At 42.8% G+C, this 23,642-nt stretch overlaps 1 protein-coding gene across 4 annotated transcripts in view; it reads right to left on the bottom strand.

Annotated features, from left to right (window-relative positions):
• Positions 1–23,642, bottom strand: part of TTC7B (tetratricopeptide repeat domain 7B) — a 216,069-nt gene that overhangs the window by 136,388 nt on the left and 56,039 nt on the right. For all 4 annotated transcript variants that reach the window (XM_037503711.2, XM_054691639.1, XM_054691628.1 and 1 more), the window contains one exon: positions 15,683–15,804. In XM_037503711.2, the coding sequence (XP_037359608.1) occupies positions 15,683–15,804 (122 nt within the window). The remainder of the gene's footprint in view (positions 1–15,682; positions 15,805–23,642) is intronic.

Raw genomic sequence — 23,642 nt, 5'->3', positions numbered from 1 at the left:
GTTGTGGCTTTTATTTTTGTTAGTGGCCCTTGATGCTCAATGGTTACACGAATTCACGGGGACCTGAGAGATGGGGATATTCCAATTCTCTCACTGCATTTTCATTTATTAGCAAGAGTAAATGTACAGGGAGGTGTTTCCTTTCCTCTAATATTGGGATTTCCTGGTTCATATAGTAAAGGTAAGGTAACTGGTTCTTTTTATTTACCTTTTTAGATACTGAATTAGAACTCATGAATTTAAATGTGTTTGATGAGTCTTTTGCAATTTTTATCCTTGAAATTCAAATTGTCCCAAATCTGGTCTAACTTCTTTTAATATGGCACTAGAAATCTTGCATCGTTTCTATAGTTTCCTTGCTAGCGGGTATAGAAAGATGTTTTGTTAGAGGGAGTTTGTTCAGGATAACCTTCCCCTACTCCTCAATGGTTTCAGGCTCATCTTTTTGTCTTTCAACATAAAGGTGTTGAAAGACAAAGAAAAGAAATATTGACAACTGAGAAACAACTCCTCACCCACAGGGAAACGACTTTAAGATTAACAGTGTCTTCTTATCAAACATAGTGGACGAAACCCTCAAAGTGCTGAAAGGGAAAAAAAAAAAACTATCACCAAAAATTCTACATAGAATAAAACAGTCCTTCAAAATCAAGGCAAAATAAGAAAACACCCCCAAAATAAAAAAAAAGGAAAGAATTCATAGGTAGTAGATGTGCATTATGCAAAATTTTAAAGGGCTTCCTTTAAAATTTACATCGGGCATTTCAAATCAACAGAAACAAGTTTGTAAGAATACTAGAGGGCCTCCCCCGGTGGTGCAGTGGTTGAGCGCTGGGCTACAAAGCTGCCTGCAGCCTCTGCAGCACCGGTTCGACCCCAGGCCGCTGGCGAGGGTCCCACATGGCGCGACAGACCTCTCCTGCCGCGCCCACTGCTCCCCTCAGCAGTGTCTTTGCTCCGTCTGCCTGTTCTGCTCCCCGCTCTGGCTCTGGTGAATTCTCTCACCCTCCCGTGCTTCTGACTGTACCCAGTGCTTATATAAATAAATAAATAAATCTTTAAAAAAAAAATACTAGAAATCCAAATATGTGGGCAAATATAAGTTGTTGCATAAATATATTTGAAATATTTAAATCTTAATTCTTTCAATTACTATAAAAGTAAGATTGTATAAAGGAATATTATAATGCGTGGTCATGTTTATAATATATGGAAATGTGAATGGCACACAAAAAAAGGAAATGAAATTATATGAGAGCAGTTATTTTACTGAAATCAAGTCAGCATTAATCTGAATTACTGTGATAATTCAAGATCTATAACTAGAAAAACATCATAAAATTTTTCAAAAAAAATCAACAGAGGAATTAAATCTGTTTAACACAAAAGAAGGTAGTAGGCAGAAAGGAAGAATTAAAACGTTGTATTGAAGGTTCTTGATAGTGCAGTCAGAGAACAAAAAAAAGACATTTAGTTTGGAAAGGAAGAAGCTTTTTAATTCATAGATATAATACCAAGTAATCTATTAATAATACCAAGTAATCTATTAAAAATTGCAAGAATTAATTAACAAACTTAGCAAGGATGCAGGATACCACATCTTCACACAAAAACCAATATTTCTACGAGGCAGCAAAGAATAATCTGAAAATGAAATTAAAAATTTCATTCACAATAGCATAAAACTAAATAAAATACTTAGGAACAAACTTCAGAAAGGCCTGAAACCTGCATAACAAAAATTACAAAACACGTCTGAGAAAACTAGAGAAGTAGTAAGTTAGTGGAGAGACACTAGAGTGAAAGATCCATGATTGTTATCATGGCAATTCTCCTTAAATTGATCCAGAGATTCACTGTCATCCTTACAAAATGCTGGCAGATTTGGGTTTTTCTGGGGTAGAAATTAACAAGCTGATTCTAAAATGTATATGGAGATGTCAAGAACTAAGAATAGGCAAAATAATTCTGGAAAAAAAAAAAAAAAACCAAAATTAGAGAACTTACACTATCTAATTTAAAACCTGCTGTAAATCGACGTTATCAAGACAGCATGGTATTGGCTTAAGTCAATGAAATAAAATAGTGACTCCAGAAAGAAACTCTTGTAGTTCTGTTCCATTAGTCAATTTTGTACTAAGTCAAGGCAATTAAAGGGAAGAGAGCAGACTTTTCAACTAAAAGTGCTTAGACAACTGGATAGCTAGATGCAAAAAAAAAACTTACTTAGATCCTTATCTCATACCATACACAAATATTAAACTAGATTAGAGATCTACATCTAAGAGCTAAAACTATAAACCCTCTGGAATACAACACAGGAGCAAACCTTTATGGTCTTAAAGCAGGCAAAAATTTCCTAGCTATGACACCAAAATGCTAATCCATAGAAAGAAAAATTGGTAAATTAGACTTCATTAAAATTCCTCTTTAAATCTCCCCTTCAAATGGTATCATAAAAAAATGAATACAAGTCACAGATTGGCAGAAATATTTGCAAAATATATATTTGATTAAGAATTTGTATCCAAGATATTTAAACTACGCTTTCAACTTGATAATAAGGCAACCCTACTGAAAACAGAGTAAAAGATTTAGCAGTTTCACCACAGAAGGCATCTGAACAGCATAAATAGGGCACTGAACATGATTAATCATTAGGCAAATGCAAATTAGATGACAATAACACCAAGAACCCATTAGATAGGCTCTAATTTAAAAAAAAAAAAAAAAACTGACGAGGCCAAGTGTTGAAGAGAATGGCAAGAAATGGAACTCTCATATACAGCCAGCAGGAATGTGAATGTCCTGGCCACTCTGCAAGCAGCTTGACGGTTTATTAAAAAGTTAAACATAAACTTCTCATAGAGCCTACTAATTTCACGAGTCTATCCAAGGGAAATGAAAACATGTCTACATAAAATTACATAGGTGACATTCACATCACAACTATTAATAACAACCAGATAGTGAAGACAATTCAAATATACACTTGTGGGTGAGTAGATCAAAAAAAGTAGCCCACCAGATGATGGAACCACCCCTTAGCAATAAAAGGAATGACCTATCATTTCAGGCCAACATGGGTGAACCCGAAAAACATTAAGCTCAGTGAAGGAAGCATAAATGTAAGGACTATCTGTCTATGATTCCATATACGTGAAATTTCTAGAAAAGGCAAATTTATAGAGACAGCAGACAGGAGGTTATCCAGGGCTGGGGGTGGGAGTGGAGATTGACTGGAAATAGACAAGAAGACCATTTTAGGGTAATGGAAATGTTCTAAAGTGGAATTGTGGCAATGACTGCACAACTATCTAAATTTATTAAAAACAATGACTGCATATTTACACCTGAATAAAGCTGCCAAAATTATTTGTAGGTACAAAGATATAGATATCAGCTCCCTCTACCACTTGGCTCTTTTCTCTCTCATGTCACTGCTTGGTTAATTTTCATTCCACTGTCAGCAGCTTCTCCTCTTTGTGAGTCCCAGTCCTAGTTCATTGCCCTCGAGGGTCAGTTTCAAATCTTGACAAGGACCAGACTACTCCAATGCCTTAGACCATACTGGGCAAAACCCTCTTGTTTCCAGTAGCTAACTTCATATTGGCCAGACAAGCTTTCCAGTAAATATTTGCTGGCTACTTTAGGGTCTCCTGGTCTCAGGTCCATCACACCCTCCATTGCTTCCTTCTGCTTCTCCCACACAAATGCAGGTAACATGCTAGTCTGTAGCTGTTGGCAGTCTGTCCCCATCAGTCTGTACTTTGGATTCACCAGGGTCCTTTGCCTTTGAGTCCTGCCATGAACACTGTGTATGGAATTTGGGTTTTGCTGTCTGGTTATAGTCTTTCCTCTGTGGAAATATGAGAAGATCCAAGAACTATGCTGCCACCAACTTCCAGATTTCTCTGCTGCCAGTTCTTCCCTTTTCCTCTAGGGCATTGTCAAACCTTTCTTCTGTAGATTTTTATTTGTTTATCAAACCCTTGCCTAGTGTTTGCTATGTACCAGGAACTATCCAGGCATGTTATAGTTGCTAACTCACTCAGTCTGCCTAACAACCCTATTATCATCCCCAGTCAACAAAAGAGGAAGCTGGAATAGAGAGGAGCTAAGCAGTTGGCCAAGGTCTCGGTGCTAAGTAATTTATGAGGGAGGCTTCATGCCTAGGGGTTGGCCCAGAGTCAGTGCCCTCTGATCACTGCCAGTCCCATCTCTCAAGAGCACAGAAGTGTGTCTAGCTTAGTAGACTGAGAATTCAATCATGATTTCCACCCTGATCCTCATCTTCCCTACATGGGGAGATCTTACAACTGTCAGATGGGCAAGCTTACCCCTCCTTCAAATACCAAGTTCAAATGCGACTCTTCTAAGAAACTTGATGAATTCTTCCAGGTAGGGGTGTTTTCTTCCTTTGCCCTCCCCTCCTGTAGCCACCTCCTCCCCTCATCCCTTCATTATAGTGTTTTTCACCAGGTGTTATAATTATTCGTTGACATCCTTCTCTTCCCCATGAGCTCAGAGAACATTTTTTATTCATCTCGTATCCTCAGAGCTTATCCCGGTGGCTCTCAACAAACATCCACAGAATTGAGTAGGCAATAATTGTGTTTTTTTTTTAACTAGTTCAAAATGTATTTAAAAGCAATGTAATTGCATCTCTTTAAAAAGTCTATAAATCAGAGGTTGTACTAAGTCTGGTTAACAGTTTTCCTGGATATTCTTTAGAAGGAACATAGCCCAGATTCTTCCTGATATTTTAACTGCTTGTCTCCAACATGCAGAGATTGCTGCTTCTGATGGTAATTTGCAGGGAGATTCAAAGGAGAAGCAGCTACCACACCCATCAACCAAAAACACCTGCCAGCAGAGAAAGGAAACAGAAGGAAGAGCAAGGGAGAAAGGGACAGCGTGTCTGTGCCAGGCTAGAGAATCACTACCAAGTCACTGGTGAATAAAAAGTAAGAATTCACACCAAAAAGAGGGAAATGTCAAAACCAAATAGCAATTGAAAAAAATCCATTAATTTTTAAAAATCTTATTTAATGTAGGATTCTGCTATGAGGATATATAATTATATTGTGCATTTTCTCAATGGTGTGTAGACATATGCCAAATATTTTCAGACAACTACAAAGGCTAGCATTTATAAGAAAAGCTATGGTGCCTCTTATTTTCAGTAGAAGGTTCTAGTATTTCCTAAGAAAACTCATAAATTCTCTGAAGATACCACATCCATTTTCTGGGCTTTAGCTCAATCTTTCTCAGCAACCTTCTCTAAGAGCTGATGAGAAATACCTCTGCCAAGAAAGAATGGAGGGGGGAAAAAAATGAAGATTTAAACCAACAGCAACAACAAAAGAGCAGGAAATATCCTTTTGAAAGAAGCTAGGGCTTGATCCCCACCCTGCCCTTGCCTAAAACATTAACACATTTGACACCTAAACCATGGATGGGAAAATGGGGGGTTAATTAGGTGAGCTCTGGCCAAGAGCCAGATCGGGGGTACTCCCCCACTCTCCCTCCACCTACCCCGCTTTCTGGGCAGGTACATCAGGACTCTGGACATACACATCACTCAGGTACCAAGAAAGTCCCCACAGTCTGAGAGGCACGGGGAGGGTAAAATGTGGCTTCCGTCTGCCTGGACCAGACAGGACCACACACATGCCATTTCAGTAGTCCGCCCTGGAGGGGCTGTCTCCAAGGCCACACTTGCACACTCTCACATGCTCCATGCCCAACTTCACCATGAGGACTCCACTCCAAAGAACAGCATTCTCTAAACCATGTGGGTCTGGGAGGCTCTGGGAGCCAAAGTTCTCCACAGCCATGTCTTGGAAGAAGTGATTCCCCTTTCCACTCTGGGGACTCTGGAACCCAATCCAGATGTGTACATACCAGGCCTAAGTAAGGAGGCCTCCAAGCCTCCAAATCCACCAGGTGGGGAGCTACTCAGAAATGAAAGAGCTGTCAGGCCTGCTTGAGCAGATTCTTATAATAAATCTCATTCTAGCACCACCATGTTGTAAATCCCTCCCCGCTCAGAGACAGGAGAATGAGAGAGCACCCTGTGATCGTCCCAGGAAAGGTTTTCTTTCTCACTGAGGGAAAGGAAATTATTTGATACTTGGCCTCCTCTACCACCTCTTAACAGAAGGACACCCAATACTGGAAGACACAGAGGTCACAGCACCCCTCCCGCTTTACCACAAGAAGCAGTAACAGGAGTAGATAAGTTGCCACACAGCTGGTCCTAGTTGTCTTGTTCATACTTATCCCCCCAGCTAGCAGAGTGCTTGGCACATTTAGCTCTCAATAAACATGTGCAACATTAACTGCTTTCAAAGAAAATGCACAACTGGTAGGCATCTATGAGTCACAGCCATCTTGGTTGAAATGAGAAGTTCATTCACCCATCCATCCATCCATCCGTCCGTCCCTCCGTCTGTCCGTCCATCTGTCCCTACATCCACCCATCTGTCCGTCCGTCCATCCATCCATATACCCATATACAATTACATACAGACACTGTTCAAGGTACACATCACTCCCCAAACAAAGCAGCTGAAATTCCAGCTCAAGTGGAACTTTATTCTGGTGATGGGAGAGAGAAAATAAATCAGATTTAAAAAATAATATGTTGGCAAAACATTAAGAAATTCCTTTCCTCACAAGAACAGACATACAGACCAATGGAATCGAATAGAAAATCCAGAAATAAACCCACAGATTTATGGTCAACTAATCTTTGACAAAGGAGCAAAGACTATGCATTGGAGCAAAGAAAGTTTGTTCAATAAATGGTGCTGGGAAAACTGGGTCGCTACATGCAAAAAAATGAAGCTTGACCACCACCTCACACCATACACAAAAATCAACTCAAAATGGATTAAAGAACTAGACATAAGACCTGAAACCATAAAATATATAGAAGGAAATATAGGCGAAACACTACGTGATTTGCACATCAAAGACATCTTTACAGACACATCACCCAAAGCAGTGATAGTGAAGGCAAAGATAAACAGCTGGGACTATATCAAATTAAAGAGCTTTTGCACAGCAAAAGAGACAATAACAAAAACAAAGAGAAACCCCACCAACTGGGAGAACATTTTTGCACCCAACACTAATGATAAAGGACTGATCACAAAAATCTGCAAAGAGCTGATGAGACTCAACAACAACAAAGAAAATAATCCAGTCAAAAAATGGGCAGAAGAGCTTAAAAGAAACTTCTCTGAAGAGGAAATGCAAATGGCCAACAGGCATATGAAAAAATGTTCAACATCACTTGTCATCAGGGAAATGCAAATCAAAACTACCATGAGATACCATCTTACACCAGTGAGAATGGCACATATTAAAAAAACTAGCAACAACAAATGTTGGCGAGGGTGTGGAGAAAAAGGAACTCTTCTGCACTGTTGGTGGGAGTGCAAACTGGTCCAACCACTGTGGAAAGCTGTGTGGAGATTTCTGGACCTACTAAACATAGAGCTTCCATATGACCCAGCAATTCCACTCCTAGGTATTTACCCAAAGGACACAGAAACATCCATTCCAAAGAACACCTGCACCCCTATGTTTATAGCAGCACTGTTTACAATAGCTAAGCTTTGGAAACAACCCAAATGCCCAAAAATAGATGACTGGATCAAGAAGATGTGGTACATATATACCATGGAATATTACTCAGCATTCAAAAAAGATAAACACATGCAATTTGCTGCAACATGGATGACGCTGGAAGGGATCATGCTCAGCGAAATAAGCCAAAAAGAAAAAGAAAAATACCGGATGGTCTCACTCATAGCAGGAATCTAGAAAACTTAAATAATGGACCAGGAAAATGAAAAACTATAAGAAAGTGAAAATCAAAATCAACAAAAAACTATGAACCAGAGACACTTTTAGGGGGGCGGGGGCGGGAGGGGAGGGATTGGGGTCAGAATGGGGGCTGCAATTGTATGGGGAATATAACAATAAAATTTATAAAAAAAAAAAAAAAAAAAAATCAATAGGGTAAAACAATTGCATTTTAGTCAATATTGTTCACAATCTTAACAAACTAACATTAAAATATTTATTTTTTAAAAAAAAAAAAAAAAAAAAAAAGAAATTCCTTTCCTCTTCTGCTTGAGAATATGACCTTAGGTTAACTTTCTAGTTCCATTTCCCTGGAAATCTAATAAAGATAAAATGTCAATTATGTTCCTAGGCAACATTGTTTATGATAAAAATGACCACTGATTGATAACTTGCATCTGGTCTGGAAGAAACTATAAATATCTGATGGGGACACTGTAGCTCTGGGCTTCCTTGAATGCAATGCTTTATAATTGAGCATATCCCTCAGGGGACCCTGAACACAGGCAGATCCCACACCCACTCAGGGTGAGACTCCTTCTTTTAGCTCCTGAGCTGTCACTTGAGGGGGAGGGGGCTAAGAGCTCCTAGGTGGCTGTATGGACTGTCAAGAGCACAATCACAGAGAAGAAAACCCTGACTCTGCCCTGATGGCTATATATGCTTCTGTTCTACATCTTTCTAAATACCTGTGTGCCAAGGAAACTCTCCAGGGTCAGAATGTCCAGCTGATCCTAAGAAGACCCCCAGTGTATTTATTTTATCGTAGTGTATTTGATATCGGTTAAATGTTAAGGAGAAAAAGAAAATGGAGGGAAAGGGTGGTTGGTGGACAAGATGCCTCTGAGGATCCCTTTGGGTCTCAAGAACAAGCAGCCCTCCCATCTCACCTTGCTAGTTGGAGCGGATTCACCGACTCACCTGCAGGCTCCTTCTGGGTCACTTCTTTGGGAAAATCTCCCCTAATCATCAGTCTAGGTCCACTCACTTTCAGATGCACTCTCACAGAAGTGGGCACATTTCCTCCTGATGCTGCCTCTAGTCACACACCCACGACTGCACTGAAGAGCCTTCTCCCTGAGAGCTGGGCCCACATCTGCTGCTCTCCATTTCATTCAGCCACCTGAAGAGCGCCTGGCACAGAGGGGGCGCTGAGCACATGCAGGCAGAACAAGTGCATGTCACAGCACTTCATCTGGAACCAGACACGTGGGTGGCATCACCTTCCACACTGAACGTGAGACACGCTCCTCCCATCCTGAGTGAGACCCTGAGTGTGACTCCAGGCTGGTCTGCCAATCTGCCCTTTGCATGGGTGATTCCCAGGGGATCAGTCTCCAGCTCTACCCAGAGATACTGGGAAAAAATATCCCAAACTAACTTTGATTTTTAGACACCATATTATATAATCATCTCTTTCTGGAAAAATGTGCAAGTGGAAAGGCTCATTTTTTTCATTGGCATTGTCTTCTTCCCTTTCCTAAGGCTTAGCTCTCTTCCTGCTTGACTAGAAATCCACGGGGAACATTTGCTGTCTTGAACCTGGCTCCTAGCACATAAATATTTGATGGGTAAATAAATAAGTGAATGAATCAACACACAAATAAAGAATCTCCCTCTCTCCTGCTGCCCCCACTAAAACAAAAGCTCGATCCTAAACAAATCTACTGTGAAGCGCTGGAATAAACTCCTCCCCAGTTCATCTTTCGGGGCGTTCCAGTTCTAAGTGGGGCCGACACAGGCAGCACACAGCTGCGCAAAACCACGCCAGCCAGTTAGCTCACTAGGCCCCACCCACTGTACACACACCCTTGGGATGTCTGAAATGATCCCCCCTACCTCCCATTCTTTTGCTGAAGCCAAGGCCAGCCCAACCTGAGTGTGCCCGCCTGGCGACAGAACAGCTCCCGGGAGCCAGGAGGCTAAGGCTCATCAAGGGCTAGCACTTACAGAGCCCATCCAAAGCAATTACCTGCCTCCCCGTAAATCATTCCCCTGAATTCATCACTCAAAGTGGTCTTGGAGTTTCATAATTAAAATTGACAAAGATTCTTTGTTTCCATACTAAAGTCTTGATGGCATTAAGGGATGAGCCAGACATAGTCTATATTTCAACAAAGAAGACAGGGCTGACACTTCATTACATAAATAATTACAGACAGGCTTTTAAATGTCCTTATGTTCTAAGTGCGATGTATTCCTGCTCAGCACCGCAGTGTCAGGGGGAACGGTCATGTGAACAACACGGCCTGAGTGGTGAGAACACAGAGTGGGAGATAGGGTGTCAGAGGTCCCAGCTCTGCCACCAGCTGGTTGTGTGACACCAAATAAATCAGACTGCCTTGGTCCCCAGCTAGACTGTAAACTCCTTAAAGGCAGTGATTGGGGCCACCTTTCACTTAGGACACGTTTGGCACTAGGAAGTAACCTATGAGGCTCTCAATGAATATTTACTGAATGATTATTGAAAATGGTGTCTCTGAATCTCAGATTTCTCATCTCTGAGGGGCAGTGACTGAAGCAAATGTGCTCAGCATGCCTGGGCTGCAGGTTTGCAGGCTCTGTCCAGAGGTTCGGTGCGAGAGTGCCCTTAAGCCTGACTGACACGGGTGATGTGCCTGAGCCCCAGGCAGTTCCCCCTCTCCACCACCACCAAGCCCTAGCCAGGCCCCCTGCTTCTCCTAGTCTGTCTACATCTGTTACTTCAGCCCACTTTTCCAAAACGTTCCTCCCCTTTCCAGATGTCGTGGGGCATTTCCTGTCTCCTCAAGGCCACTCTCCTGCTTGTTTTTATAGCCACCTGGATGTCCCCTATTGGCAAGTACCAAACTACCCCAAACTGCTTCTTTCAAGTCTTAATTCACCGTGAGATGCTAAGTTCTAGAGGGGCAGGGACTCTGTCCTCTCTCCACCATTTTGTCTCCAGTGGATGAGATAGGGTCTGACACCTGCTGGCTATGCAATTAATCCTCATTAATGAATGAATGAACAGGCCTGGAAACTTCAGTTAAAGTCATAGGTTCTTAGTTTATTCTATTATACAGCCATACTGTAACCTGTAAAATTCATGTTTTATCCTTCTTTTCTCCTGCTCTCTCCTACAGTGCGAGGCCCATTTCATTTTAATCTCTGGATATCTGGAAGAATGTCCCATGTTCATGCACAAAAAGTTGATAGATATCAAATGCTTACTAGGAATGTGTCTGAATTCTCTCAAGTAGACTGCATTTGACTCCTACAAAGTAGAGTATGGCTTAAAAAGCAAACACTTTTTAATGCAAGAGGGAAGAGGGCCTCAATGCTAGGCTAGACTGCAAGGCTAAGGCCAAATACTCCAGAGCCTGGGGAGAAGGCTTGGAGCAAGGCTGCCTGTCTTCTGCTGCTGTGGTGTCAGTTCTGAATCCAAAAGCCCAGGAAGCAACCCCTCTGCAGCTGCTGAAACCACCGGCTGCACCTCTTTTCCTGCCTTCTAATTCTAGGCTATATTGAGCTGGGCTGAATAGTTATGAAAATCAGCAACAAAGGGGAAATCTAGAAATGTACTGAAGCCAGTGCACAGTGGTGGTTAATGGTCTATAATGACAGAACTCCAAAAAGTCCTTCCATACCACTTTATTTCCTGGTGAGGCTGCAAGTACATTGGGGGAGTCCAAATGCCCAACTCTCTTCTTCCTAGGGTGACCCAAACAGAATGTCATGATGTACCACTGAGACACACTCCAGGAACAAGCACAGCCCACAGGCACATCTCCACTCAGTTGAGGGTCATTTGTCTTCTTGCTTCAGTTTCTCCCACCCTCCCTGAATGAAAAGCAATTCAGAGCCAGGGAAACCGGACACTACAATCCATTTTACTCACCCAGATCATCTGACATGGTTGACAAGAAGCAAAGTTATACTCCTCATAGAAGAATGTCCTTTGCTACCCTGTGTTTATAAGAGTGTCAAATATTCCAGAACAACACACAGTAAGTTGCTGGCATCCCAAACCCAAGATTCTCTGGCAATTCAGTTTGTAAGGACTCAAGTGGGGACTAACATTTCTCTCCATATAAGGCTGAGGGGAGCCCAGGCCGAGGCCAGGCCAGGCTGAGAGGAGCCCAGGCTGAGTGGAGGCCAGGCCAAAGGGAGGCCAGGCCGAGGGAAGGCTAGGCTGAGGACAGGCCTGGCTGAAGGTAGCCAGGCCTGAGGCAAGGCCAGGCTGAAAGGAGGCTAGACTGAGGGGAGGCCAGGCTGCAGGGAGGCCAGGCTGGAGTTATTTCTTTGCCACCTGCTGTGCTACCCAATGTACACCCAGTGCTACAGCCTCACACCAGCCAACCCACCTCCTTTCTCTGAAATACCAACATGGACATCAGTTATTAGGTATTACCCAAGATGAAACACATCTTCAACAGAGCTCACTTCAACCACAGGTGATAAATAAATGTCCTTCCTTGAAAACTTTGTAGTGTGAGGAACAGTGGTCACATGTGTGATGCCTGCTTTGCAAACTTCCACTTCAACAGGAGTCTGACCTTCACCTGGCCCCACTTCCGGAAGGTGATCCAGCCTGACACATTTCCCATCTGCATCTCACCCTGGCCCTGCCAGGCCCTGCCAGACTTGCCCTGCAAGTCTAAGGTAGTATTAGACTTATTTCACAGTAAAAGAAACTGAGATCCCCTCAAGAAAGGGTGGATCTAAATCCAGGTCCTCAGACTCCACCACTGCAGTGCCCTCACCCCAGTGCTGCCCTCACCCCAGTGCCTGCAGTGGGAGAGGCAATTCAAGAATCCCCAAGGCAACAGCCTGAGGTCATGACGCCTGCCTTCATCCTTCACCCTCCCCCGACTGCACAAGATTTCTTCCCCCTGCACAGGAGAGCTGCCGCCACCCAGGGGGTAAGAGAAACAGACTGAAGCAGATGTGGGTGCATGACAAGTCAGACCAGGCTCGGGGGCACTGGGCCAGGAGGAGAGGCTGTTACGGGCCTGGATGGTAGCCCAGTGTTCTCCCCACCAAGGAGGGCAGAGAGAAAAGGAGGGAGATGGAGGGGAAGAAGGGAAGTGGGAGTAAGGGTAACTAAGGGGGGGTGCAGAGAAGGCAGGTGGGGGGGAGGCAGGAACCAGGAGGAGTGGAAAGGAGGGCAGGAGAGGGGTGTTGAGGGGAGGAGATGGGCAGGGGAGGGAGGGAGACATGAGTGCAATGACTAGACAAACCAGCAGAAGTGTGGGACCATCCTGCAAGGTCTCTTCCTGGGGGTCAAGCGGACCCTCCCTCTCAGAGGTGGGGAGACAGATAAGGTCACACTCTGAGGGTCTGATCAAAACCCTCCACATGGAGAGGCAGCACTGCCTTCCCCCCACCCAACCCCCCACAGGGGGAGGTGCTCTAGGATGAAGTCTGCACCTGGAAGCCAGGTTCCTGGTAAAACTGGGGTGGCCTTGGGGCAGCTGTGAGGATGCAGGAGGACAAGGCACTAAGGGATTCGGGGGGCCCAGCAACTGAGGTCCAGTTCTTTCTGAAAGAGACCGATATTCACCAGTCTGGCCTCACTCTTGGAAAAGATGAGAGAATAGAAAAGAATAAAATTAATTACTGTAACTCATTCCTTGGGGATGAAAAGAAAAAAGCTAAGCATATTTAAGTCTTTTTCGAAAGAAAAAATGTGCTTTATCAATTTCCAGCTCTTACTGGCAAACTTATTAAAGTGCATTTTCCTACTCGTATAAATCCCTCAAACTCTGTCCACTCTGTCCTTTCAGAGATGTATTTTTTAAAGTGCAGAAAAACAAAAAAGGAATGAGACAAGGAAGAAGCAGAGCCAAGGAAGAAGTCACCACAGGAAATAACCAGTGCTGTGGGATGACAGAAGTCCCTGTCAGGGCCCTGGGTGCAGCTCTCAGGCCCTGAGGGACCTGCTGGTGGGACTCAGGCAGCCCCAGCCCACTTAGCACATTCAAAACCTTGCACTGGTTTCTCTCTTTTCATCCAGGTTGTGGTCTCAAAACTGACCTCATCTCCTCCTACCCCAAAGCAATCTCTCCTCCCTGCTGCAGACCCCAGAGTGTGGAACACACGCTAGCAAGGAGCCTCCAGAGTGGCGGGCCCAGCGCCAGCACTGCTTTCCAAGTCCAAGGAAGAGACCAGGACAAGAAAAGAGGAGAAAAGGCTTCAAAGTTAAGCAGTTCCCCTGACTTTGGCTCTGTCAGTGGGAATCTCCTTGAACTTGAGTAAAATAAAAGGGGGAATGAGTCATAAGCAATTCCCGGCATGACATCCATCCTCTCTTGCAAACAACTTCACATCATTATTTTTCAGCTGGATTCCGGCAGGCAGCTAGTGGTTCAGTGGACAAAGTCAGAGCCAACAGCCCTGTTTCTTCCTTCTGGACAGACAGGCTTCCAGAAGAGAGTAAGGTATCCAGGGCACTCTTATCAATCTCACACATGATGTTTTCAGCACAGGGGACTGGCTGGGCACTCCTGAGCCACAGGGAGCTCCTTCCTGGCCTGAGACTGCCATGCGTCAGCACAACACATGTGCAGGGGTGAGAGGGAGGGGAGCAAGGGCTGGAGTCCTGGTGACAACCACCATTTGTTATGAAAAGGGAGAAGAAACAGGTCACCCAGAAAATATTCCACATCCCCTCCTTCTCCCACTATTCATAACAGCAAAGAAAATATAACACAATTATCAGCTCCAGGCACATGCGCCACTGCTCAGACGATCTCAGTCAGTGGCGATGAGATCACACTGGAGACCATCTTCGGGTCCAAGCACCAAGCCATTCCAAACCTTGTGGTGTCCTGGGCCATGTGACTCTGAACCACTGGACTTTGGGGCAAAGCAGGGCTTCTCAATAGGATTTGGAAAATGAACATTTACTCTTAACTAGGGGGATGGACCTATGTGGCCTGGACCACAGGCAGATGATGAAATTCCACTTCTATGAGCTACACCCCAAGGTTTGAAGGTCCTAATAGTGAGAAAGGAGCAACTCCATTGCTCACTGATCCAAAGGCTGGGACGCGAGTCCCCTCTGCTGTTGAAAGCGCTAGAGGACTATTCCTAGAGGGAGGGACAGGCTGCTAGGGGCCCCCATGCACAGCTTAGTGGAGCCAAGAGGACCCAGATACCTACTGTTGCTCTCCATGCACATCTATCCTGCAGCACAATGTCAAAACAAGGGACAGCTGAAGAGATTTGGAACAGAATCATTGCATTTCTCATAAGAGCAACACAAAACAGGAAAAAAACGTCAAGAGCATTAGTGCTACCCCCTACATCCAGGTTCTTAAACTCTTTCAAAGGCAGCTCAAGTAGAAAATGTTCTGGTGTAGACTTACAGCCACACTCACTTTCATTAAAAAAAAAAAAATCTGAGTTTTGGCATCAATTCTCTGAACTGATCAGCCATTCTCGGGGGGAGGGGGGGGGTGTGGTCCTGTGGGCCAGGGTTTCCATTTCAGTAACTTTCCCCACCAAGAGAGAAGGCCCAGCGGTGCCATTCCCTGGGAGGAAGGGCAGCTGAGGGCCTGCCCCTCCCTACCCCCTCCCCCAGATCCACCCCAGCTGGTGCTGAGGCTCCATGCTTTCAACGCTGCCCCCAGGGAGCCCTCTGCCCTGCCTTCTCCCAGCTCCAGGGCTCAGGGGAAAGAGAGGGAGACAGTGGAGGAAAGACAAGAGTCTATGTTCATTCTTTAAAAAAAAAAATAGCCCAGTTGTAGTTCGCGTGATCATCACTAAACTGGAGACAGCATTATAAGGTTTTCTATTTTCCTTCTTTAGGAACTTGATTTAAAAAATGAAGAAGGCTTACCCATTTTTGAAATAGAGGACATGGGCTCTCTGAAGTCCTGTTTCTAGGAAAAAACCTAGTTCTTGATCGTGGGGAGCAGGGCCAGGCTTAGGACTTCTGTTTTGAATATTAGTAAGTATTACCTAGAAGGGGAGAAAATCGGAAAACTAATCAGATCCACATCCAAGCCTACTTCCTTCAAACCCTATCTCTAAATGCACTGCATGACTTGAAAAATTGCCTTCCTTATGCAAACATCAGTGCGCCACCAGCACTGGGGAGAAGCACAGAGAAAATGACTTCTAGAGATGGGGAGCAGCCAAGCAGCCCAGGGTGTGCGTGGCCCTCCCTGCAACCAGGGCTGAGGAGCGCTGGCGCTGCCAAGTCACAGTGCCAAGAAGAGCATCAGGGGCGGAGCTTCTCTGCTGAATGCCAGGATGTTGACAGGCTGGGTGACACAGAAGCCGGTCCCAGTAACACACAGAAATAGGCATCATCCACCAACGGCTGAAGTCGCCGACAGGCAAGACTGTGGCTCCAGTCCCACAAGAGGTTGATGAGCTGCAAAAGAGCTGAGCAGAGTCGTGATTGGCACTGGTCCTGGAACTCTCCAGAGCAGGCCAGGCCGCCAGGCTTCCCAGCAGCCCATGGCCCAACTAGCAGGCATCTATGCTCAAGGGGAGAGCTGAGAGAAACAACGTAAGCTCCCTCTCCCCAAACTTGACCTCTTGTCAACAGATAAGGAGGTTAACATAGGTTAACATTTCTAGTCCTGCAAGAAAGACTGCCAACTAATCAGGACCAAGACTTGCAAGTTGAATGGGTTATGGTGAAGTCCAAACACATATATCTACTAGGACAGAGGCTACTCTCCTTAAACCCACAAACAGAAGCTACCTGTGGTCCATTTGAAAACCATCAAGTGCGCTCCAAACACACTGTCCACATTTGCTCTTCAAAGACCCAGCCATTAACCAGACCCCTAATCTTCCAGAGGCCTTGGAACTATTCTCCATGTGGACTTGAAGCAACTGCTGGTTCTCTAACTTGCGAGTTTGGGGGAAAAGAAAAGTAGAAGGCACACATTGAACCAGCTGTGGAATGAAACCCAGGTGTGCAAACCTTGCCTTCAAACTATACGCGAGCATCTTATCAGGACTGGCGGCTCCTTCCCCACTCGGCATGTCACCCTGCAGTAAGAGGTGCTCCTCCAAGCTCTGGGGACCATCATTTCTGGGGGCTTCCTGCATGCCTCCCTAAGTGCTGGAGATGCAGAGGGTGGTCCTGGGCATTTGTCTTTTCTCTCTTAAGTCTTTATTAAGGTGCTCTCATCCATGCCTGTTCAAAAATCAGTTGTATGCTGCCAACTCCCGTGTTTATCATCTCTATTCCAGACGTTCCCTCTGAGTTCCAGACTCATACATTCGGCTTCCTTGACATCTCCAATTGGAGTTCCAACACTGAAACTTTTAAAATTTAACCTTCATTTGCTTCTGAGGACAGTTTTTAATTAAAAAAAAAAAAGCCATGATTAAACGAAAACAAAAACAATTCAGAGCAGTACATAAAAGAAAATTAAAGATTATCTCAAAATCCCACCACACTAAGTAACCAGTTATTGAACAATCCAGATAGTGCTCGCTCTCGCACTCTCTCTCTCTCTCTCTCTCTCTCTCTCTCTCTCTCTCTCTCTCACACACACACACACACACACACACACACACACATGTATGTATCAGGGGAGAGGTAAAAAGTATTTGACAAAAACTGATTGTAGGGCCTCCCCGGTAGCACAGCGGTTGAGCGCTGGGTTGCGAAGCTTCCAGCAGCCTCTGCAGCACCGGTTCGATCCCTGGCCACCAGGTGAGGGTCCCACATGGCGCGCAGACCTCCCCTGCCGCCCCCTGCTCCCCTCAGCAGTGTACTTCATCAGTCTGCCTGCTCTGCTCTGCCCTCTGACTCTGGTGAATTCTCTCACCCTCCCACGCTTCTGACTGTACCCAGTGCTTGTATAAATAAACAAATAAATCTTTAAAAAAAAAACTGATTGTATTATATTATGTACTTTTAAATGAAAGTCATTATATTTAATTTTAATTAAATTTAACAGGAAAAACTAAAGTGTAACCAAAGTCACACCCAGATTCAGAAAAAAATGTTTTTTCACACGTAGTTCATAAAAGGTCTCTCTACAGTTAAAATACATATATTACATGTTCATATGTGTTACATATATGTATACATATACAGAGATAGACAGAAGGTGAGAGACAGGGATGGAGAGAGAGAGAAAATATGTAATTCTTTCATCTACTTAGTTCAACTCTACACCACATCTGTGGAGCCAGGCATGAGTGAACATATTCATACTACCTTCCCCTTTGTTTTCTCAGACTTCTGCTCTTGTTATATTACTATTTTTACATTGTCAAGTTTCCTAACAATTATGTTCTAGCCCATAATTGTTTTTGCATTGGTTCTATATTGAAATGCATTTACTGTTTCTTGAATTTTTAATTTTTGTATCAATTCCTGGTTGGTGAATAGTAACAAAGGGCTCTGGACACCAGGGGCCCTGAATTCTCGAATGTCTAGCCTTACCTCCATCCCTCTAAACCTGACCCAGCCTGACATTTCATACTTTGTCCCCCTCCGACTGAAGATACTCCAGTATCTTCTGACAATAAAAGTTGCTGTGGAGAACTCAGAAGACAGCCTACTGTTCTTCCAGCAGAAAATCTATAAAGAGCAGTCCTTTTTTCCCTGAGGTCTAGAAAATCTACTAGGAAATGTCTTGCCATTCAACCTGTATAGCTTGTTCTTGGAACACGGCATAAACTCCCCACCTACAAGCTGGGAGCTGGGGTCTGCAGTAATGCACTGGAGTCAGGTCAGGTTGCCCGTCCAGGTTCAGAGCCCAGCTCTGCTATGGGCAAGTCACAGCCCTCCATACCTCGGTGTTCTCGTTGGTAAAAAGGAGATGATGATGGAACTTCTCTCCTAGCATATTTCTACAGAGTTAATGAGAGTAAGAATGGACAGATCATGTAGTACAGCACATAGGAAATGTCCAATGAAATTTTACTTGATTGAAGAGTTTCTCTTTGATTATATAACTATAATTCTTATCTTTTTAAGTATATATATATATATATATATATATATTTGCATTTTCTTTTTCAGGAATACTAATTGTGTGCATGGTCTTGATTATATAGCTTTATAGTAAATTTAGAGACCAGGAAGTGTGAGTCCTTCAGCTATGCTCTTTTTCAAGATTGTTTTGGCTCTTCTGGTCCCGTGCATTTCTGTGTTAATTTGTGAATCAGCTTGTCAATTTCTGCAAAAAAGGCAACTGATAGTTGGAGAGGGATTCAGTTGAATTTGTGTATCAACTTGGGGTATACTACCATTTTAACAAATTGAGTCTTTGCACCCATGAACATGGGATGTCTCCCCATTTACTTAGGTTTCTTTTCAATTCTTTCAACAGTGATTTATACTTTTAGCCACTAAATTTAAGCCAAGGTTTGCTTCATTCAAGGTTTGTACTTTACAAAAAAAGATTTATTTATTCATTTTTTGCATAGAAGAACTGGGGTGTAGGTCAGAGGTGTGGGGGTGAGAGGATTCACCAGAGACAGAGTAGAGAGCAGAACAGGCAGATCTACTGAAATACACTGCTAAGGGGAATAGCAAGTGAGACCAAAGAGGACTGCTATGCCGTGTAGGTTAGCTTCTGGGCTGGGGATCAAACTCCGGCTGCCAAGTTGAGCCATAGGGTGAGAGTGCTGAGATTTAACCCCTATGCCACCAGGGAGGCCCCAAGGTTTGTCTTTTTTTTTTTTTTTTTTTGGGACCCTCGCTGTTGGCCGGGGACAAACCGGTGCTGCAGAGGCTGCGGGCAACCTCACAGCCCAGCACTCAATCACTGTGCCACCAAGGGAGGCCCAGGTTTGTACTTTTTAAACTAATCTTTGTTGCTATTGTAAGTGTAATTGTTTTCTTAATTTCATTTTCAGATTGTCATTGCTATGTCGTGCAAATACAAGTGATTTTTGTATACTGATTTTGTATCCTAGAGTCTTGATGAAATCACTTATTAGTTATAATAGCGCTCTGGGTGTGTGAATTCCTCAGAATTTTCTATCTACAGGATCAAGTGATCTGCACACAGATACAGTTCCATTTCTCCCTTTTCAATCTGGCTGCCTTTATTTCTTTTTCTTGCATTGGCTACAATGTCTAGTAAAAGCTTTACCTTGCTTGTTGTTTGCAATTTTTACTTTTTGTTAGCTCAGCAATACTTAAATGGTTTTCTTGTAGGCAGTTAGATCTGCTTTTATGTCCAATCTGAAAATATCTGCCTTTTAATGGGGGTGTTTAGACCATTTATGTTTAATGTTAATTATTAACATAATTGGAACCATCTTGCTAGTTGATATTTATTGTCCCTTATGTTCTTTGTTTCTTTTTTCTCCCACATTATATTTTTTATTTTATTTTTTGATTGAGGATTTCATTTCATTTCTATTATGAACTGTTTGATTATCTCTTTGTTTGTTTTTTTTTTAAAGATTTATTTATTTATGCATACAAGAGCTGACGTACAGGCCAGAGGTGTGTGGGGGCGGTGAGAGGACTCACCAGGGTCAGAGTGGGGAACAGAACAGGCAAATTGACTAAAGGACACTGCTAAGGGTAGCAGTGGGTGAGATAGGAGAGGTCTGCTGTGCCACGTGAGTTGCTCCCTGGCTGGCCAGGGATCAAACTCGTGCTGCAGAGCCTGTGGACAGCTTCATAGGTAGCATCTTAACCCCTTGCGCCACCAGAGAGGCCCCTCTTTGTTATTTTTTAATGGTTGCCCTAAGGTTTACCAAACAGCTCTTCAACTTATCACAGTTAATTTTCAAATAATATTACACAAATTCATATAGAGTATGAACACCTTGTAACAACATGCTTCCATTTCTTCCTCTATGCATTTTGCTATTATTGTCACACATTTACTTTTATGTTAAAAATCCCATAATACATTGTTACTATTTTAGATTTAAGCATTTGATTGTCTTTTAAAGAAATTAAAATTTAAAAACTCATATTTACTTTCATTTCCATCATTTAGGATGACCTTCATTTTATGTGCATAAGTTGTGTTTTCTTTCAGCTAAAAAACTTCCTTAAAAAAATCTCTTTTCATGCAGGTTTATGGCAATGCATTATTTCAACTTTTGTTTGTTCTAAAACATACAAGTCTTTATTTTGCCTTCTTTTTTGAAAGATGCTTTAAAATTTTTCATCCAGTACTTCACAGGTGTCTCTCCAATGTCTTCTGGCTTGCATGACTGTTGATTAGCCTTCTGTTTCTTTTATCTTGATTCTTCTGTTTTTAAAAGTTTTTTTTTTCTCTGACTGCCTGTTTGGGTTTTCAATAGTTTGGGTACTGTGTCTACCTGTGTATTTTTAATCTTGCTTCTGTTTCTTGACATTCTTTTCTTGGATCTGTGATATGCTGTATTTCAGTAACTTTGAAAAATTCTCAGCTATTTCCTCTTCAAATATTTCTTTCCCAACTTCTTTCACTTCTCCTTTTGGGAAACCAAATAATTGTTGCAAAAGAGATACATCCAGGGCTCTGGATGCCCTACCTTTTCCCTACATTTTTTTTTCCTTTTTGTGTTTCTGTCTAGATAATCAATATTTACCTATATTCAATAGAAAGATTTTTTCTTAGCTGTGTCCAGTCTTCTAATAAGTCATTGAAAAGGTTCTTCATCTCTTATACAAGTTATTTTTAGCATTTCAATTTCACTTTTTTATAGCTTCTCTCTCTTTACTAAAATTCCTATCTGTTCATGCATATTTGTTTCTTTCCCTTTACCATATTACTCATGGGTATTTGTAAGTTTCTATCCAATCGTTCTAACACCTAAGTCATTTTTTCTGGGTTTGGGGTCCCTGTATTGCTTTTTACAATAGTTTATTTATTTCCGTGTGTATGTGTATACATGTGAAGCTCATACTATTTGTTTTAATGGTATGTGCAAAATCAGATTACGGTAAACAATATTTACACCTTAAAATAGGTACTTTTTTTCTTTTTATCAGGCCAAAAGCCTGATAAAATCCATCTAGTTAGTAGTTGAGTTGAGCCTGGGTTGTGTTGCTTCTACAGTTACCTCTAATACATCACAGATTTCAAATTCCCCCAGCACTGGGCTGCTACCTTGTGCTCACTGTGGGATCTAGTATACCAAAGAGTTTTCCTTAGTGTTTCTATTCCACCCTCAGTTTTTGGCATACTCTATTATGTTTACGCTACATAAGAGAGAAGGAGGTCTCTCTCTCTGCCCACTGGTATTCTGCTATTACTTGGTACTTGATGTAGTATTTGTTGCATCACTGGTGGGGAAAGGAGGGAAATTCTTAGTTCTTCTGTCCAGTCTCTTAGTCTTAGGGAGGGTCTATGTACCCTGACTTCAGGAAATGAATTCATCCTCAAGAGTTCCTTTCTGAATGTTCAACATCACTTGTAATCAGGGAAATGCAAATCAAAACTACCATGAGATACCATCTTACACCAGTGAGAATGGCACATATTAAAAAAACTAGCAACAACAAATGTTGGCGAGGGTGTGGAGAAAAAGGAACTCTTCTGCACTGTTGGTGGGAGTGCAAACTGGTCCAACCACTATGGAGAGCTGTGTGGAGATTTCTGGACCCACTAAACATAGAGCTTCCATATGATCCAGCAATTCCACTCCTAGGTATTTACCCAAAGGACACAGAAACATCCATTCCAAAGAACACCTGCACCCCTATGTTTATAGCAGCACTATTTACAATAGCTAAGCTTTGGAAACAGCCCAAATGCCCAAAAATAGATGACTGGATCAAGAAGATGTGGTACATATATACTATGGAATATTACTCAGCATTCAAAAAAGATAAACACATGCAATTTGCAGCAACATGGATGGCACTGGAAGGGATCATGCTCAGCGAAATAAGCCAGAAAGAAAAAGAAAAATACTGGATGGTCTCACTCATAGCAGGAATCTAGAAAACTTAAATAAGGGACCAGGAAAATGAATAACTATAAGAAAGTGAAAATCAAAATCAACAAAAAACTATGAACCAGAGACACTATTTGGGGGGTGGGGGGCGGTAGGGGAGGGATTGGGGTCAGAATGGGGGGCTGCAATTGTATGGGGAATATAAAAATAAAATTTATTATTAAAAAAAAAAAAAAGAGGAGTTCCTTTCTGGGCATCTCTCTCCTACCTCCCAGAATGTCTCAGAATAAGAGCCACCCAATTCCACCCCCAGGAAACTTCTGGGCATTATTACACCCCCAGTCTAGGTTTAGACTTCATTTGAGGAAATTATCATCCCACTTTAATAACTGATATTCACCCAGTTGCCCAAATCAGACACTGCAAAGTGAGCCATGACACGCTCTCACATATAGTCTATTACCCAGTCCCTCATAATTATTTCTCAAGGATGTCTGTACCTATCCATTTTCACTACCAACCCTACAGCTAAGCTACTACTGCTTTCTATTAAATTTCTACAATAACCTCCTAACTGGAGTCTCCATGTCTTTTCCTGCTCCTTCACTTCTCTTCTAGTGTCTATGAGCAGCTTAAATAAATTTTTATAACACAGCCTGGACCACATTACTTGTATATGCTTTCTCATATCTCAAGTATCAGTTGATTGTCACCTTCTCAGAAGGACAGTTCCTAACCACCTACTACAAAGTGGGTCTACCCCTATTATCCCTCACAGCACCCTAATTCTACTCCTTTGCTTCATTTATCATGCATTTTTCCACTCGATTACTCACTGTCTCCATTGTGCTGAAACTTCCATAAATCCAGGGGCCACATCTATTCACTTACTAATGTATGTATACAGTGTCTATGCAGTATCTGGTGCAGGGTGAGTATTCAATATATGCACTAAGTGAATGAAT

The sequence above is a fragment of the Talpa occidentalis genome, unplaced genomic scaffold, assembly GCF_014898055.3.
Source record: "Talpa occidentalis isolate TD23 unplaced genomic scaffold, MPIMG_talOcc4v2.1 talOcc4.11, whole genome shotgun sequence".
In the NCBI taxonomy this organism is placed as follows: Eukaryota; Metazoa; Chordata; class Mammalia; order Eulipotyphla; family Talpidae; genus Talpa; species Talpa occidentalis.
The sequence above is the reverse complement of the archived record's forward strand: the minus strand, read 5'-3'. Positions and strand labels throughout refer to the sequence as shown.